Source organism: Notamacropus eugenii, chromosome 2, assembly GCF_028372415.1.
Source record: "Notamacropus eugenii isolate mMacEug1 chromosome 2, mMacEug1.pri_v2, whole genome shotgun sequence".
Lineage (NCBI taxonomy): Eukaryota > Metazoa > Chordata > Mammalia > Diprotodontia > Macropodidae > Notamacropus > Notamacropus eugenii.
This window is the reverse complement of record NC_092873.1, coordinates 189,981,656-189,999,098: the sequence shown is the minus strand read 5'-3', so window position 1 is coordinate 189,999,098 and position 17,443 is coordinate 189,981,656. Positions and strand designations below refer to the sequence as shown.

At 36.4% G+C, this 17,443-nt stretch overlaps 1 protein-coding gene across 3 annotated transcripts in view; it reads left to right on the top strand.

The window, feature by feature from the left end:
• WASF1 (WASP family member 1) overlaps positions 1 to 17,443 on the top strand; it is a 143,440-nt gene that overhangs the window by 86,965 nt on the left and 39,032 nt on the right. For all 3 annotated transcript variants that reach the window (XM_072643042.1, XM_072643043.1, XM_072643041.1), the window contains exons 3-4: positions 10,698 to 10,802; positions 15,517 to 15,677. In XM_072643042.1, the coding sequence (XP_072499143.1) occupies positions 15,545 to 15,677 (133 nt within the window). In that variant the 5' untranslated portion in view covers positions 10,698 to 10,802; positions 15,517 to 15,544. The remainder of the gene's footprint in view (positions 1 to 10,697; positions 10,803 to 15,516; positions 15,678 to 17,443) is intronic.

The following is a 17,443-nucleotide window of genomic DNA, read 5'->3' as shown; positions in this document are numbered from 1 at the left end:
TCTAAGCAAAGGTTCTATTCCTTCTTTAGCCTTCCTTTTTCTCCCAGTACAATTAGTGTGTACACACACACACACACACACACACACACACACACACACACACACACGCACACACACACACGCACGCACACACATACAAACCAGAAAAAAAAAATCACAACCTATTTGGTATCCTTAACATTCCTCACCATCCTGAATTCATTCAGAGCTTTAGCTCTTCCATTAATTGGTCTTGCTTCCCTCTTCTGTACATTTTTGTCCATCCACGTTGACCTTTAAGACAGATATCACTTTCGTTGCCCATTGTGTCTCCAGCATTTCAGTCTTGAGCAACTCTGTTCTTACTAGCCTGTGTTAGATGTACTCCATCACTAGCTAGGAATCTGTCAGCCCTATAATATTTCTAAAGCACTTAGAACAATCCCTGGCACATAGTAGGTACTTAATAAATGCTTGTTTTCCTTTCCTTCTGAGCCATAATCCAGAAATGCACATCTTATTCTCAAATACTACCTTCTCAGCCAACTATTCATTTCCCAAATTAATTGTTCCCTTCTGCATCTCTTATAGTGAGAAACAAGTGAAGAAAATACATCTTCAGCCCTTATGGTCTTATTTTCTTGCCCAAGTTTATAACCACTGGCAATGGGTTTTAGGCCCCTTCTAGAAGTGTTGTTTGTGCCCATATGAATCAGCAGAAGTCAGTAGTTGTCATGTGTTTTCTTCAGTCTTTTGAGGTTCTCTGTTATGTTTTGGATACATCCCCCAAGTAGACAATGAACCTTTCAACTGTTTTTTTATTAGGTTTACAAATAGGAGCCTTACAACCTCTAGGCAGGGAATCAGTAACTACTACTGCTACTCATTTCTTCTTCCTCTATTTCTTCTTGGATGCTCTCTCACCCAATAACTTTTATGAGTCTGCTGTATCATCCTTGGGAGGATAAAAAGTTGTGTCAGGTGATGGAATTAGAAAAAAAAATTCAAACTGTACATTAAAATGATAAGAATTTAGAAAATGTGGAAATTTTTTATTACCATAACCATATACAGTGTTTTTAGGAGGAGAACCATGATTTAGTTCGAGGTTAGGATGATTCTTTTTATTTGTTTTTCAGCGCTCTTCCTCATATTACCTGCAATTTGGTTGGCTTTTCTGGCTGTCATAACACATTGTCATAACATAACTTCAGGGAACTTTGTACATTGACAATAGAATATTAGAGTTAAAAGGTTAGGTTCCTTAGAAATAAATCATCAAATGGCCTTTTGTGTATAAAAAAGCAGAGTGGTTTAGATTGTTTGATTTTTTTTTTTTCCACCTAGGGTCATACATTAGGTTAGTTGCAGGCCTACAAATAGAGAATCCGAATCCCATTAACTCCCCATCCAGAGCTTTTTCCACTGTACTGCAATTTATTTAAATAGCAATGTGGCATCAGTCTGCAAAAATTATTGGAGTAAGGGGGAAACTGGAGTCAAGATAATCAGTTAATAGACTGTTGCAACCAGTAATATGGTAATAGAAATAAGAACTTGTATTTGGCAGCTGCTGTGGAAAGGGAGATGCAAACACACACACACACACACATACACACATACATACACACATACATAAATACACGCACAGCTAGGTGGCATGGTGGATAGAGTGCCAGGCCTGGAGTCCAGAATACTCATCTTTCTGAGTTCAAATCTGGCCTCAGATACTTACTAGCTGTGGGACTCTGGGCAAGTCCTTTAACCTTGCTTGTCTCAGTTTCCTCATCTGTAAAATGATGTGGAGAAGGAAATAGCAAACTATTCCAGTATCTCTGCCAAGAAAATCCTAAATGGTGTCATGAAGAGTTGGACACAACTGAAAAGTAACTGAACAACATCATGTGCATATGTATATCTGTATTATGTGTATATCTGTATTATATGAATGTTCAATGGCACTGAATGATTGGACATAAGAGATGTATTATGATGATAAAGCAAAGTTTATAGATAGGTTTTGAACTTGGCTGACTGAGAAAGTATTAGTATCATATACAGAATGGAAAATAGGAGGGAAAACTGGTTGGGGATGGGGAAAAATTGAAATAAAGATGAAGTATGATTATCAAGCCTGACTTCCACTAACAAAATCTGTTGATTCATGTGGTGACAAATGATACAAATGATTCTAGTAGGAACCTAGAAATCCTACCACTAGGGATTATCAAGTCTTGGACAAATAACAGAAGATTTTAGGGCACAAAGTTGTGTTTCATCTTTAGACTTCAAAAGAGATTGGTTTACATATAGGAATTTGTCATTGACCAAAAATGAAGTGCATCTAACAATGACCAGCAAAAAATATATTTTTCTAGAAATTAGTAGATTTGATTAAGAGGTTTTAAACTGAAAACAGAGGTAGGTGAAAACCAGCCATATACATGTATATGTAGATGTATATGACCTGCATATGTATATACATGCAAGCATGTGTATGTATGTAAACATGTATACATGTAAACATAGACTTACGTCTGTGCATTATGTACATCTATGTGTGTATATATTTTGTAACACTTTTTGCTTAAGATTTATACATTGTTGATATTATGTCACACCTATTTTTACTACACCTATTGTGTAGTAAATAGTATTTCTATTATCCTTCACATAACCTACAATTTTTACTCTTTGGTGGTTGTGTTGTTCCATGAGTCCTGGCTATACCAAGTGTCCAAAAATTGTAGTGCAGTTTTAAACTACTAAAACTAAAGTAACATCACCAGAAAAATGTTGTTATTAAAAAGATGGAGTTTTGTTTCAGGGAGCAGTTTGGGATAATTGAAAGCATTGGGCAATTTCTTATATGCTTTGTATTCTGCTGTCTTCCACCAGTTATAGGTCCAGCTTATTGTTCTGCAGTGTTTGGCCAAAACACACACACACACACACACACATACACACACACACACACACACACACACACGCACGCGCACACACTTACACTTTCTCTCTCTCTCTCTCTCACTCTGATGGGCCAAATTATAGCCTTCACAACTGACATTTTTCATACATTCAGATTTTCTAATGTGTATTGTCGAGCCAAGTTCTTGAGCGGTTGTGGTTCTCTGTATTGTTCTGGGACTTGATGTAATTAGCAAAAAAAAAAAAAAAATCTGTAGGAGCTCACCATCTTTAAGGAATCCCTTTTTCACTGAAACTCTTTTATTTGGTAAGCTCCCTCCATATTCAATTCTTTGATATTTCTGAATGTTATGAAGGCTTTTTTTTTTTAATTTTAAGTTTAGCTTAAATTTATTTCTTTACCATCACAATTGTATGGCAGTGATTGTTAAACATTACAAAATAAAAAAAAAAAAAGAGTTCAGAATGGAAAAAAAAAATTTATTTCTTTACCACTTTCATGCATTACTACTAATTCTGCCCTTTGGGGCCAAGCAGAACAATCCCTTTTCCTCTTCTACATGATAAACCTTTGATGCTTGAAAAAGGTCATCAAGTCTGTCTCCCCCCTAAGTTTTTTCTTCTCCAGGCTAAATACATCCAGTTCTTTTAATCAGTGATGCTTATATATAGTAGAGGCATTCACCGTAATGGCTGCCATTACTTGGATATGCTCCAGCTTATCAATAGCTTTCCTAAAATATGGTATCCATAATTCTGCTCTCCAGATTTGATCTGACCAGAGAAGAATACAGCAGAACCATCACCTCCTTGTTCCAAGATACTTAGCTTTTCTCAATGAAGCCCAAGATCATTGTTGGAGAGCATAGAGATTTGAAGCAAAGAAACGTATTAGAAGGATATCGCAATAGTCCAGGCATCAGGTGACAATTAGCTTTTTGGCCCACTCATTTTGAGTTTTACAGTTCATCAAACCCTCAAGATTTCTTTCCGACAAAACTGTCTCACCATGTCTCCCCACTCCTGCACTTAACATAGGGACAAAATGTTTTGATCCTCTGTATAACTTTAAGAGGAAATAGGTGTAGTTGAAGAGCAGAAAGGCTATTAGAATGCAAGTTTTCCAAGTGTTTGAAAATGTTTATGGTCTATACAATTTTTAATCTATGTGTGAGGTTGAAATCAGTGTTTTATTTTTATTTTAAAACAATAGTTTGACTTGCACTTACACAATAATACATATTTTAATGGAGAGGATATTGTTGTCAGAAACAGTGCTACCCAAAGTAGCATTTAATAAATAGCATAAGCCACGGTGCCTTTTGTTTTGTTTGAATACCTTGCAGGGGTGGGGAACCTGTGGCCTTGAAGCCACATGTGGTCCTCTATGTCCTCAGGTACAGCCCTTTGACTGAATCACCTAGAGGACTACTCGTGGCCTCAAGGCCACAGGTTCCCCATCCCCAGCCCTTGGAGCTTTGCCTATTGGGCATGTTGCAGATGATTTTTTCCCCAAACTTATCAGTTATATATGGCACCTGACAGCTCACAATCAAATGCATTTGTAGTGTTCATCTAGTGAGACAGGAGTAAGACTGTTTCAGTCATTTTATTGCTTATTTTGGGCTACCTGACCATCTGCACCAAATCCTGGGTCAGAGAGAACCAATAGCATCAACAAAGTAACTGGATCTTATCCTGTATATGGCTTAGCTCTGTTTTAGGAACTCAGTCATCCTATTGGCATACTACTTGTGTAGGGGAAATGTGCATGGTTTATTTCTTCTCTTGGAGTAAACCGTGTACAGACGGAGTCTGTAGGTGGGTCTTTTCTCAAGAAGGAAACTGATGTGCTTTAATGCTACCTTTTTAAGTATGTTTATTCATCTGTTTGGGTTGGTAGGGGGAATAATTTAATTATTTTCCTTCTATTAATCAAAATTTCTCTGCATGGTAAACTGTTTTTAAAAATAATTTTAAATCACTCAGTCAGTAGGCATTTAAGTGTCCACTACGTACCAGGTATTGTACCACATTCAGGGGATATTAAAAAAAAAAAAAAGTAAAAACACAGTCTTGACCTCAAGAAACTCAGTTTCAGTAGGCAGGATAACATACAAATATGTGTACATGGAATCAGTCAGTTGGTCAATGTATTAAGTGCCTACTATGTTCCAGGCACTGTGCTAAGCCCCAGGGTTACAAAAAGTGGCAAAAGACAGTCCCTGTCCTAAAGAGCTCACAGTCTCGTGGGAGAGACAACAAGCAAACAATTATGTACAATCAAGCTATATATAGCATAAATTGGAGTAATTGACAGAGGGAAGACACTAGAATTAAGAGAGATTGGGAAAGGCTTTTTTTGTAGAGAGTGGCATTTTAGCAAAGACTTGAAGGAAGTCAGGAGGCAGAGATGAAGAGAGAGAAACTCCCTGGCATGAGGGATAGCCAAAGAAAATGCCCAGAGATGAGAGATGAAAGTGTCTTGTTAATGGAACGTGGTACAGAGTAAGATGTAAGAAAGATGGAAATATGGGTGTGGGGTAGGGGTAGGGCTGTGTTATGAAAGGCTTTGAATGCCAAACAGAACACCAAACATTCAAGATATATATAATATAAAATAGCAGGTAATCTCAGAGAAAAACCATTAGCAAGAAGGGAGGAAGGACATGAGATTTGAGCTGTGTCTTGAAAGAGGCCTGGATGTAGAAGCAGGGAGCAGAAGGCATTCTAGGCATGGGGTACAGTCAGTGAAAAAGCACAGAGCTGAAAGATGGATGGTCATGTGTGAGGAACAGTTATTAGGCATTATAGGCTACATGGAAGGGAGGAAAATGCAAAAGGATTGGTAAAGAAGGAAGAGGTCAGGTTATGAAGGTCTTAAAAAGAAATCAGACACAACATTTGACATTTGATCTTGCAGGTGATGAGCCTTTAGAGTTTATTGATCAGATAATCGATGTGGTCAGATCTGCTGAGTGGAGGATGGATTGTAGTGGGAAGAGAATTATGGCAAGAAGACCCATTAGAAGGATATTGCAATGGTCAAGGCATGAGATGGTGAGGGCCTGCCTGAGGATGGCAGCTGAGGGAGTGGAGAGAAGGGGAACATATATGAGAGATGGGAAGGTAGAAATGACAAGACTCAGCAATCGATTGGAAATGTGACATGAGAGTGAGGATGACAGCCAGGTTGTGAGCCTGGGTGAGGGGGAGTATAATGGTAGGCTCAACAGTGAAGTGAAATTTAGGAAAGAGAGGAAGGTTTGAAGAGAAAGATATACTGAACATTCTGTAAATCCAAGTAAAAATAATACTCGACTGAGTTCTAGGCCTAGCTCTGCCATCAGTGATCGGCAAGGCACTTAGCCTTGTTGGGCCTCAATTTCCTCAGTAAACCAGCAAATTGGACCTAGACAACATGCCAGGCACCTTCTATGAAATTCTGTGATTCCGTTTCAGGGCAGCTAGATAGTGCAGTGGGGTCTGGAGTCAGAACTCACCTTCCTGAGTTCAAATCCAGCCTCACACAATTAATAGCTGTGGGACCCTGGGCAAGTCACTTAACCCTGGTTTGTCTCAGTTTCCTACTCTGTAAAATGAGCTGGAGAAGGAAATGACAAACCACTCCAGTACCTTTGCCAAGAAAATCCCAAATAGGATCACAAAGGGTCAGACACAACTGAAACAACTGAACAATAACAAAATGATTCTGTTTTCCAGAGGAGTCAGGAATTACAGGTGTAATTATTTCAAGTAAAATTGTTTTCTCTTGGTCCTCATAAATTAACACTGAATACACTTTTATTGCTGCACTTCTCAGTTCTTACTGAAATGTATTAATAGAAAGTGCCACTTTGCTTGACTAACTCTGGAGAGTATACATAAATAGCATCATTAAGAACTGTATCCATCTTGTTAAGAAACTTGTGTAAATAATAAATATGAGAAGTTACTGCACCCCATTCAGAGGGTTTTTAATAATAAATCAACCAGCAGGGATAAAATAAAACTTGCCCACCACGGTATTATTACAGTTGCCACCCATTCTTTTTTTCCTCTATCCATGAATAAAGGGACTTCTTAGCTTCCATATGCAGACACATCATATTCTCCTCCATTTCCCTCATGAGAGGAAAAAGGTTAGTGTAATCTTCTCTTTGTTAAAAAGCAGCACAGTGTCATATAGCACTGGACTTGGGGTCTGGAGACCTCAGTTTGAACCCTATCTCCAATATGTATTAGCTCTCTGATATACAATTACTACTGGGGTTGAAGAGGGAGCCCTGGTTTTCTCTGTAAAATGCAGGTGCCATTTGTGTTACTTATTTCATGGTCGTCTTGTGAAGAAAGTACTTTGTAAAGTGCTATATAAAAGTGAGCTATTAATGTTGTTGTTATTATTGGAGAAGCAGCAGAAGGTGAGTGTCAGCAGCCTCTTCTGTATCCTAGCTTGAAATTCTCATGTAAAACCCAACTTGTTTCAAATTACTTGGTAGAGAATCTAAGAAGTGAATGGAAAAAGGAGGGCAGTTAAGTGAAACTAAGGTTAAGTCTCCTGTCTGTGGCTAAGGGGAGAAGATATAAAGTGGAGAATGGGAGACAAGTGAAAATAGAATGAGAGAGGCTGGTTTGGATCCTTTTCCTTCCTCCAATTAGCTTAAAGCCTGTGTTAAAGACTCAGAAAACTGTAGGGACATGTCTGTAGAGGCAGCATTGTAAGGTGGAGAATGTTGGACTTGGAGTCAGAAGACACCAGCGTTTATAATCCACTTTCAGCACTTACTAGTTGAGTTTTTGTAGTTGACGTTTTCTTGGCAAAAATACTGGAGTGATATACCATTTCCTTCTCCAGCTCATTTTACAGATCAGGAAACTGAGGTGCCCAGGGTCACAAAGTTATTAGTAGGTTTGAAGCCAGATTTGAACTCAGAAGAATATTCCTGACTCCAGGCCTGGCACTCTATCCACTGCACCACCTAGCTGCCCTACTAGTTGTATGGCTGTGGGCAAATCATCTTGTCTGAACTTAAACTTCCTTACCTTTAAAATAGAGCTTAATCGTTCCTTGGGTATCAACTTCACAACCTGTTGTGAGGATTAATAAGTATGAAGTACTTTGTAAACAACTAATAGAATATAAACTTTTAAAGTCAAAAAATTGTTTTGTTTCTGTCTTTGTATCCCCAGTACCAAGCGCAATATTCTAAAAATTGAACCACAAGAATTTATTAAAGCCCTTCGCTACAGTGCTAGGTGCTAATGATACAAAGACAAAAATTAAAGTCTCTGCCTCAGGGTGCTTACATTTTCTGAAAGTCACAACCTGAATGTGTGTGTGTGTGGTGGACATGTTGGGTTTGCCCAGGAGACATCCAATTTGAAATCACCAGTAGTTTATTAGTAGTATGGGACTAGAAGGAGAGAGATCTCTGTTGGACATATAGATCTGGCAGTTCTTTGCAAAGAAGATAGTTAAAATAATGGAAGTTGATTAAGTCACTGACAATAGAGAATGAAAAGAAGAAGAACCAGGACAGAGTATTAAGGTCACAAAGAGGATGTATGAGTTGTGACATGGATAAAGATTTGCATCTGGTAGTTACTTAGGCATGATTACACTTCAAATAATATATTTTCTGTCTTTTGTTAATTTCCAGTTTCTCATCAGAACTGGTTCTAGATTGTAAAGTTGTGAAGTAAATGCAGTTTCACTTTGCTAATGTGGTTCCTACATTACACTAAAGGTGCCTATCAACTCTCAAAGTCACTTGGCTACTCAAGGGTTTTTGCAAGCTTAATAGCGAATTCTTATGAGCTAAAAAGTTTCATGGACTCTAATGATGACGTAGGATAAGATGTGGGAGAAAGACTTTGGGGCAGGATGACCTTCCTAGAACTCCTTTAAATCACTATATTTATTGCTTAAGTAAGGTCAGACTTGATAATATTTTCATCATTTACTATTCAAATAAGCATTGGGAAGTGAGTCATTCTTTCCCTCCAGGGGTTTTCTTTCTTAAGACCAACTGTGCTGTTTTTTGCATAGTCAGAGTCTTTTGTCAGCTGCCTAAAGAATTCGTTCTTTTTTCTAAGAGAACTTTGTTGAGTACATCAGACCAGTTTTCCTGTATACGCAGATAGGTGTTTTGGTTTAGTTGGTTAGGATAGAATACAGAAGTGCTCAAAATTTGGGGTTTAATTGCCATTTAATCATAGAATCTTTGGACATTAAAGCATTTCATCTCACCTCCAATTATTTGATTTTACAGTCAGCATAATGAAGATGAGCATGGCTAGATGAAGGTTGTTTGTTTAAAAAAAAAATCTGGGGGTTTTATTGGCCTGTAAGCTCATTTTAAGAAAATGATATGATGGCATCCAAGAAAGATAATGTCTTCTTAGGCTACATTGAGAGGCATAGAGTCCAGGACTAGGGGAAGTGGTAGGCTTTGCTAGAATTCTTCCTTTTCAGATTGTGCATAGTGTATTGTTTTCACTTCAGATAGCACGTTTAAGAAAAGACATCTCTGGGAGAAACAATGAGAAGGCACAACAATATTTACTGTCAGTGGCACTGTCTTTACATGTTTTTTGTCATTGTCATTTCAGTTGTGTCCAACTCTTCAAGATCCCATTTGGGGTTTTCTTGGCAAAGATACTGAAATAGTTTACCATTTCCTTCACCAGTTTATTCTACAGATGAGGAAGCTGAGGCAAGCAGGGCTAAGTGACTTGCCCGAGATCACATAGCTAACGCTATATTTGACCTCAGGTTTTCCTGACTCCAGGCCCAGTACTCTCTTCACTGCACTACCTATACTACCCATACACACCCATACACACCCATACATAGAACATGTTGTCCATTTAATAGATTTTTACATTTAAAATTTGTTTTTATCAGCTGACCATTTTTGTTAAGTTGTAATTCTTTTACATTGGACACTGACTTTGTATAATGGCTAATATTAAATTATTAATGGCTAATATTAAATTTTATAATGGCTAATATCACAACTTAAATATTTTTAAAAATTGGTATTTTTCTCCATTGGGTTAATCTGTATTTATGATATACTTGCAAAAAAAAACTTTTCAAAGTAATATCTGTTTCTATACCATAAAAAGTTAGGATCTTATGACTGTAATGCTTGTTCCAGTTTGAAACAGCAGTTGTATTACTCTGAAATAATTACCCTTCACCTTTAGATAAATATGAAAATACATAATTAGATACTCTCCTTTATTAGATATCTGCTCACGGACTTAACTGTACTGATTCTCAGTTCTATTGTATAGCTGTTTGTCATGACTTTTTACTAGCATCCATTTCCTTCTCTAACATTCACACCAATGTGATCCACTGCAAACCTACCATGTGTTTTATTGTCTCTGTTATAATTTTTTCTTTCTGCTGTAGTCATGTAGCAATGTGCTCCTCTCAGTTCTGGCTTCTCAAAATTTAATATTTAGTCATTATATCTTGGAAACAAAGGGATATGTAATTATTTCTTAATCAGTTTGCCTGCAGGGTGTTTCTTTCAAGTTTCTGAGGAAGAAAAAAATGGTTCTGGTCACCCTGGGAGATGGGAGAGGTTATAGCTTCTGTGTCTTCTTTGTAAAGATAGCTCTGTTGTGAAGGTGAGTCCCTGCGTTGAATTCTGATCTCTTTGTGAAAGAGCCAGATCACTTCAAAGCAATTTAGTGGCTGTAGATGTTCAGATGATTCATACTGTTACAGCTTAGGGACTGACTGGATTGGCTATGTTTTCTGTCTCTGTGTATAGGATTCCTAAAGTTAATGAACACTTGAAGTTTGATGCTTGTGGCAGAGTGGGGATTGATACATACATCTGGTGTGTGTCGTCAGACCCTCTGTTGCTTGGTGGCTGGTAAGTTCAAATGTCTTTTCCTGATTTCATTTTTACCACACAATGAGAGTAGGTCCTTCTATGTGCACATTAGCAGGCACTTTTTTAGTAATAAATTGTAAAGTTGACATTTCAGTGTCTTGTCAAGAGTACTGTAATAGCCATATTTTGAATTAAACCAATTTTTAGAAAATCTGTGAAATAATTATGTTTTCTTCAAGAGATAAACTAAAACATCTAAATAGTCATTCTTTTAAAGATGTATTTATTATTTCATGTATTTGTGTTCTTGGAATTAAATTAGTTCCAGATTAGTAGTCAGGACAGTAAAGAAGTTTGTCATTCATAGAATTCATGTACCATTATGTAGAGTTGTGTACAGAGTGTACATAAAAACTATTAAGTTTTCACTGAAGAACATATTTTTCTTTAAACATTCTGAGGCTGAAAATTCACATTTAATTATTCGTTAAATTGTGCGTAATTAAGCAGTGTCATGGCTTAAGGACTAAGAAACATAGTAAAAAACTGAAAGCATTAGTTTTCTACACAAACCCAGGGTATTTTTAAAAACACACCTGAACCAAATGATACTCATCTGTTTTAATTATAAGAAACATATTTTTCCCCATAATTTAACTTTTGATTCTACAATATTAGGACAAATTGTAAAATTGCATTTTGCTATTACATTTGGATGATATTGTAACTTTAATTCCGGAATGTTCTTTGAAAATGATAGTAGATGGTGGATTAGCTCATCAGAGAGTAAGTTTAAGGAACCATCAGTGGCTTTTTGATGTTCACTATAGTAATAAAATATTTGTGGTTATAATTTTGTTCCTTCTGCTTTCTAGAAGAGCAGTCTAAGTCCTCATTTGATTTTTATGAATTTTTTAAAGCATTCATTTGCATTTTCCTGAAAGCTATTTATTTTAAAGGTCCTTTTATTATAATTTTACAGGATAGGCCTTAAAATCTGAAAATAAGAATTGGAGTTATATGTTTTGACTTCTACAGCATCACATAACTACTCATTTGTGATGTTTGTCTGACCCCTGATTTTTCCATGTTTACAAACTTGTTATTTCATGGATCAATAGAAGATCTCATAGCATGAGTTGTTTTTTTTTTTTTGTTTTGTTTTGTTTTACGTTTTGTATGTCAAAGACTCAGGTGGATGTCTGATGTTTTCAAATGCATAAAATAAAATCTGTAGGATTACAAAGGAAAACTACTTGCTCAAGATATTTAAAAAACAAGTTCATAAACCCCAAGGTAAAAACTCTTGCCTTAACAAAGCATCATTGAAGCATAATTTAATATTTTACAGTATATTCTGAATGTTAAATAGTAAAGATAGGCTTATTGATAATTAAAATAATTTTATGCTAATGATAATTAAGTATATTTTAATATCCTATATTTAGGAAATTATGAAACTCTTTTAGTAATTGCCAAATCCTACCCTGACCATCCCCCAAAAAGAAACAATCCCTACCCAAAACCAAATTTCATCATATTAACATTATTATTTTTCCATGATGTTTTCAAAGATAACTATAGTTTTGCCTATTAAATTTCATCTATTTGATTCAAACCATTATTCCAGACTGGCAGAATCTTTTTTTGTCCTAGCTCCATTATCTAACATGTTAGTCTCCATTCATAGATTTCTTCTATGTATCACTTTGCCTAAGTTACTGACAGAGTTTTTAGGATGAAGGACAAATTTATGAGACCCACTGCTCCATTAGAAATCTCTCTTCAAGTAAGCTTTAACCCAGTGATGATGTCCACTCTGTAGGTCCCATCATTCAGTCAATTATATAAATCCGCCCTACCTGTATTCTCTACCCAACTCCTCTTTATCTTGCCTATAAAGAGAACATGAAGAACATTAACACACCCCTTGCTGAAACATTTCCCCATCCAACCAGTCTATTAACTTTGTCACAAAAGAAGATAGTTCTTAAAACCAATAATCCCTGCTTTTCTTTTCTAAATGTTCCCAGGTGATTCCTTTCAAGATATATTTTAGAATTTTTTCAGGAACAAAGCCAGCTCACCAGCCAATCATTTACGCACTCCAGGCTCTTCTCTCTTCATAGTTAGCCTCCAGTTCCGTGTCTGTTTCCCTCAATCTTGAAAAGATTATGACATGACTCAGCAGTCATATCTACCAGTCCTTGGTAGTTCTTATGGGGCCCTGACTTGAGTTTCTTGAAGCAGCAAGGTGTTTTTACTTTCTCCTTGCTTTTCTTGGCTTTCATCTCCTTACTTACCATTTTTGCTATGTCTAACTCAGTCTGAAGATCATTCTTCAAAAACCCAGAAGCAAAATAAATAGAGTTCTGCCGTTCATTCAGTAAATATTTATTAAGTGCCTACTTCAGTGAGGTTCTCAGAAACAGCTTGGAGTATCCTTAAGAATGCTGGAAATTGTATGAAACACACTTAGGATTGCACCTCCTCTCTGATTTTCTAGTAATGTACTTAGATTTCCCAGACCAAAAAACACTATGTTGTGAGCGAAAAAAGATGGACAACCATTGGGCTATTTTGTCTCAAGTTTTATGTTACCGACATATATAGTTACAAACTGGAAGAGAAATAGAATAAGCATTTATTAAGCACTTACTGTGTGCCAGGCAATGTGTTAAACACTTTACAAATATTATTTCATTAGATATTTGCAATATCACAGTGCTGCAAAATGTTATTTTCATTTGGAAAAGAAGATTGTTGTTTTCCTTATTCTTTTCCTGGGCATGCTTTACAAGAAAACTCAGGTTCAAACCCCTAACATTTGAAGGACAGTCCAAGACCCATAGCAGAAAAATCTATCCTAGAACATCTGTTAGAATCCAAGAGAAACAAGGTGATTTTACTTCAGTATTACAAATTTGTAATTCCTTCGAAAGAGGATTAGGAAGGCTTGGGTTAAATTAATAAATAGCAATTTCTGTTAATGCATTAGAGAACTCAAACTCTATGTTGACCTTGTCTTCAGAACATCTAATTTGACGTTAAATTAGTGTCACTAAAAATTTAGTAATTCACAAATTATTCTTATTGAACCTTTGTTGGAAAATATTTAGCAAATTTAGGGGCCAGTTTGAGCATTTCTTTGCTCCACTACAGAAATATTAGGTTAGTTTTTATGTAATTTTAAAAAATGTATAAAACTCTTAAAGTAGTTGTTCATTATACTACTGATGTGTTAATATATTTTATGTAGAAGTTTAAATTTTATACCTCTGGCATACCTGTTTGAATTTCTCTGTTAGATGATTGTGAAGCATTTCCTTTAGGAAGAAACTCATACCAACTTCTGAGATCATTCCTTCTGTGTACTATAAGTGAAAATGATTTAGTTTAAAAGGGAATCACTGATAGTGACTAGAATGAAAAGATTATGAATTACTATGCACTCTTAAAGTGTTAGGATTTTCTAGCTGGAAGAGACTTTGGTAGTCACTTCATTTAGCTTCTCCCCCCCAATCAGGAAACCAGTATGGGTTGAGATGAAGTAATGGCTAGGTGACTTATTCAAGATAACAGAGTTAATTAACAACAGTAATTCATAGAATATTGAAAGTAATAAGAGGTATTGTGTTGAAACTTTTTAGTAATTATTGAGACTTATCCTGCTTCATTCTCTCTCTTCTTTAATCCATTCTCTAAACAGATGCCAAAATAATATTCCTTTAAAAATTTCTCTCCACTAAAAAAAAAAATCTATTTCTTTTTCTTCCCACCCTTACCCTATTGAGAAAAAAAAAAGATGTCTTTCTGCACCTTGGGTCCATCACCTCTCTGTCTGAAAGTGAATAACACACTTCATCATCAGTCACTACTAGTCCTGTACACCAGAGAAAGAGAAAAAGGTCCTATGTGTACAAAAATTTATCAGGTTTTTCTGTGGTAGCAAAAAAAAAAAAAAAAATCTTAGACAACTGGAAAGTTAGGAGATGCCCATCACTAAAGGAATGACTGAATCAATTGTGGTCTGTGGATAGAATGAAATACTAATATACTATAAAAAAATGAATAAAAAAGCAAATAGATGATTTCAGTGACATGTGGAAAGACATGTGTGAACTGATGCAAAACAATCTTCCTAAGTAAGGCACAGATCTATGTGTCTGCCATGCTGAAAAAATCTTGAGGGGCTCCCTGCTGTCTCTAGAATAAAATAGATTCCTTAGCTTTGCATTTGAAGATTTCCACAATGTGGCTCTAGCTTACTCTTCCAAACTGATTGCATATTAGTTCCTTTTGCACATTCTATATTCTAATTAAGGTAATCAATCAGTTGGTCCTTACTCCAGAATTCCCTCTCCATCTCTTTGCCTTCACACAAGCTGTCCTCATTCCTGAAATACAGTTTCTCTTCACTTTTGCCATTTAGAATCCTTAATCTTCCCAAGTTTTCTCAGAATATATATATAAGTTCCTTGAAGAAAGACTTTCATTTTTATTTTTGTATCCTCAATGCCTAGTGCAGTATCTTGTTTAATAAAAGTTGTGTTCATTTTAAATGACTTGAATCCAAGATAGAAGATCTCATCTGATTTTTTTGGTTAGATGAACATCCAAATTCATGCATTTCTTCCAAGCAAAGAATATTATTGTTCATTTGCATATGAAAGACAACATTACTCAGAAGTGATTGAAACTTTGAGTTTTAATATGTGAATCATCTTCTTTAACTGTATTTCATTCTTCCCAGGTGAATTGGCACATAGATTCATCTCGGAATGCCATTAGTGAAGAGAAATATTGATCCCAGGCACCTGTGCCATACAGCACTGCCCAGAGGCATTAAGAATGAACTGGAATGTGTAACCAATATCTCCTTGGCAAATATAATTAGACAACTAAGTAGTCTGAGTAAGTATCTTTGATTGTCAGTGCACTTAATTTCAAGATAAAACATGGTTTAATGTTTTTTTTTGGAAGACAATTCTCTATGAGTTTGGTTTTTTTTTTTTTAGGATGGGAGAAGGGGAATAAAACAGATACTGAGAATAGTTTGGCATGGTTAAGTAAAACCAAATAAAATTAACAAGTGCTTTTGAGATTCTCCCAAAGAATTACATATTCTAAACCAGAAGAACTTCAGTGGGTTGTCAAATGAGTCAGAAAAACTGCCATTTAGCCCCCCACTCTTCAAATTTTTCTTTTAACCCATTTGAATCCTAACGAGTTTTCATATAGACCAATTCTAAGATCAAATAAACATGTATAGGCGCAATACATTGTTTTCTTTTGTATGTTATGTATTTATCTAGGTACTTTAAAGCAAAACCCAACAGACATTGGTGGGAAATCAATTAAATTACTCTCACCTTTGTGTCTATGAAGGCGGGGTGATTATAGCTATTATGCTGGGAGCTCTGTAAGGCCTATCTCTCCATTTCCCCCAGAACTCCTTTACAAACTACCACAGGATGAGAAACACTCACTTATATTGATTAAGTAACTAATACCCAAGTAGATTTAAGACTTGCTGTTTAAAAAGATACACTATGATTACACCTCATAAAGTGTCCCTGGGGCTTCTGAAACAGCGTGTCCAAAACAGAACTCACTGTCGTCCTCCCTAGCCCTAACACAGAGCCTGATGAGCCAATGTGAATTTTCAAGGTTCACAATGTTGTTGATATCCTCCACTCCTCAATCTCATTCACATCATATATCCAGCAGTTGCCAGGGCTTATTGTTTCTGTCTCCACGACATCACTCCTGCACATCTTCTCCTCTTCATCTATGTAGCTGCTAGACCTAGTTCAGACTCCATCACCTCTCACCTAGAGTCTAAACCTCCTAATTATCCCGTTTCAGGTCCCTTTACACTCCAGTCTATTCTCTACTTCACTAGTGCCAAGCTCAAATAGAAATGCTTAGAAAACCACAAAATAATATCTGTGATACACTGCATTTTAATTTTGTTAACCTTTTCCCAATTACATTTTAATCTGATTTGGGCTGTACTGGGACCAAAAGTTTGACACTTCTGCAGTCTACTCATGATAGTGATTTTCCTAAAGTACAGGTCTGGCCATATGTCTCCCACCTCCTCCACAGTAAAATAAACTTCAGCTACTCTTTCGATTCTTGGATCAAACATGAATTGTTTGACTTTTGAGAATGACTTCATACCCTAGCTTCATTTTACCCTTCTAGCTTTATTATTTATTTTCCTTCATGTTCTCTATGGTCCAGCCATACTGACCTTTGTGTGGCCCCTCATGTATGATGACATTCATCTCCAGTCTTCATACCTTTATATTGTTTGCTCTTCATACTTTGGATGTTCTTCCTCCTCCGCTCTGACTCCTGGAATCTGAAGATCCCTTCAAGACTCAGCTTGTATCTTTCTTCTTGAGCCCTTTCCTAGTCATCCTAAGTGATAGTGCATTCTCTCCCCTGCCCCCAAGGCTACTTTGTACCCAGTATTAACATTGTGCCTGGCTCATTTCATAGTAAGGGCTTACTAAGAACTTGTTGACAACTGACTTGTGTCTGTTTTGCATATTCCTGTATCAGTTCATTTCTGTCTCCATGCCCCTTCTTCTCTCCCTGTGTGTAAGTGCCTTAAGGGAAGGGAATGTTTTATCTTTGTACTCTCAGCGTTTAGCCCTAATGCTTGACAA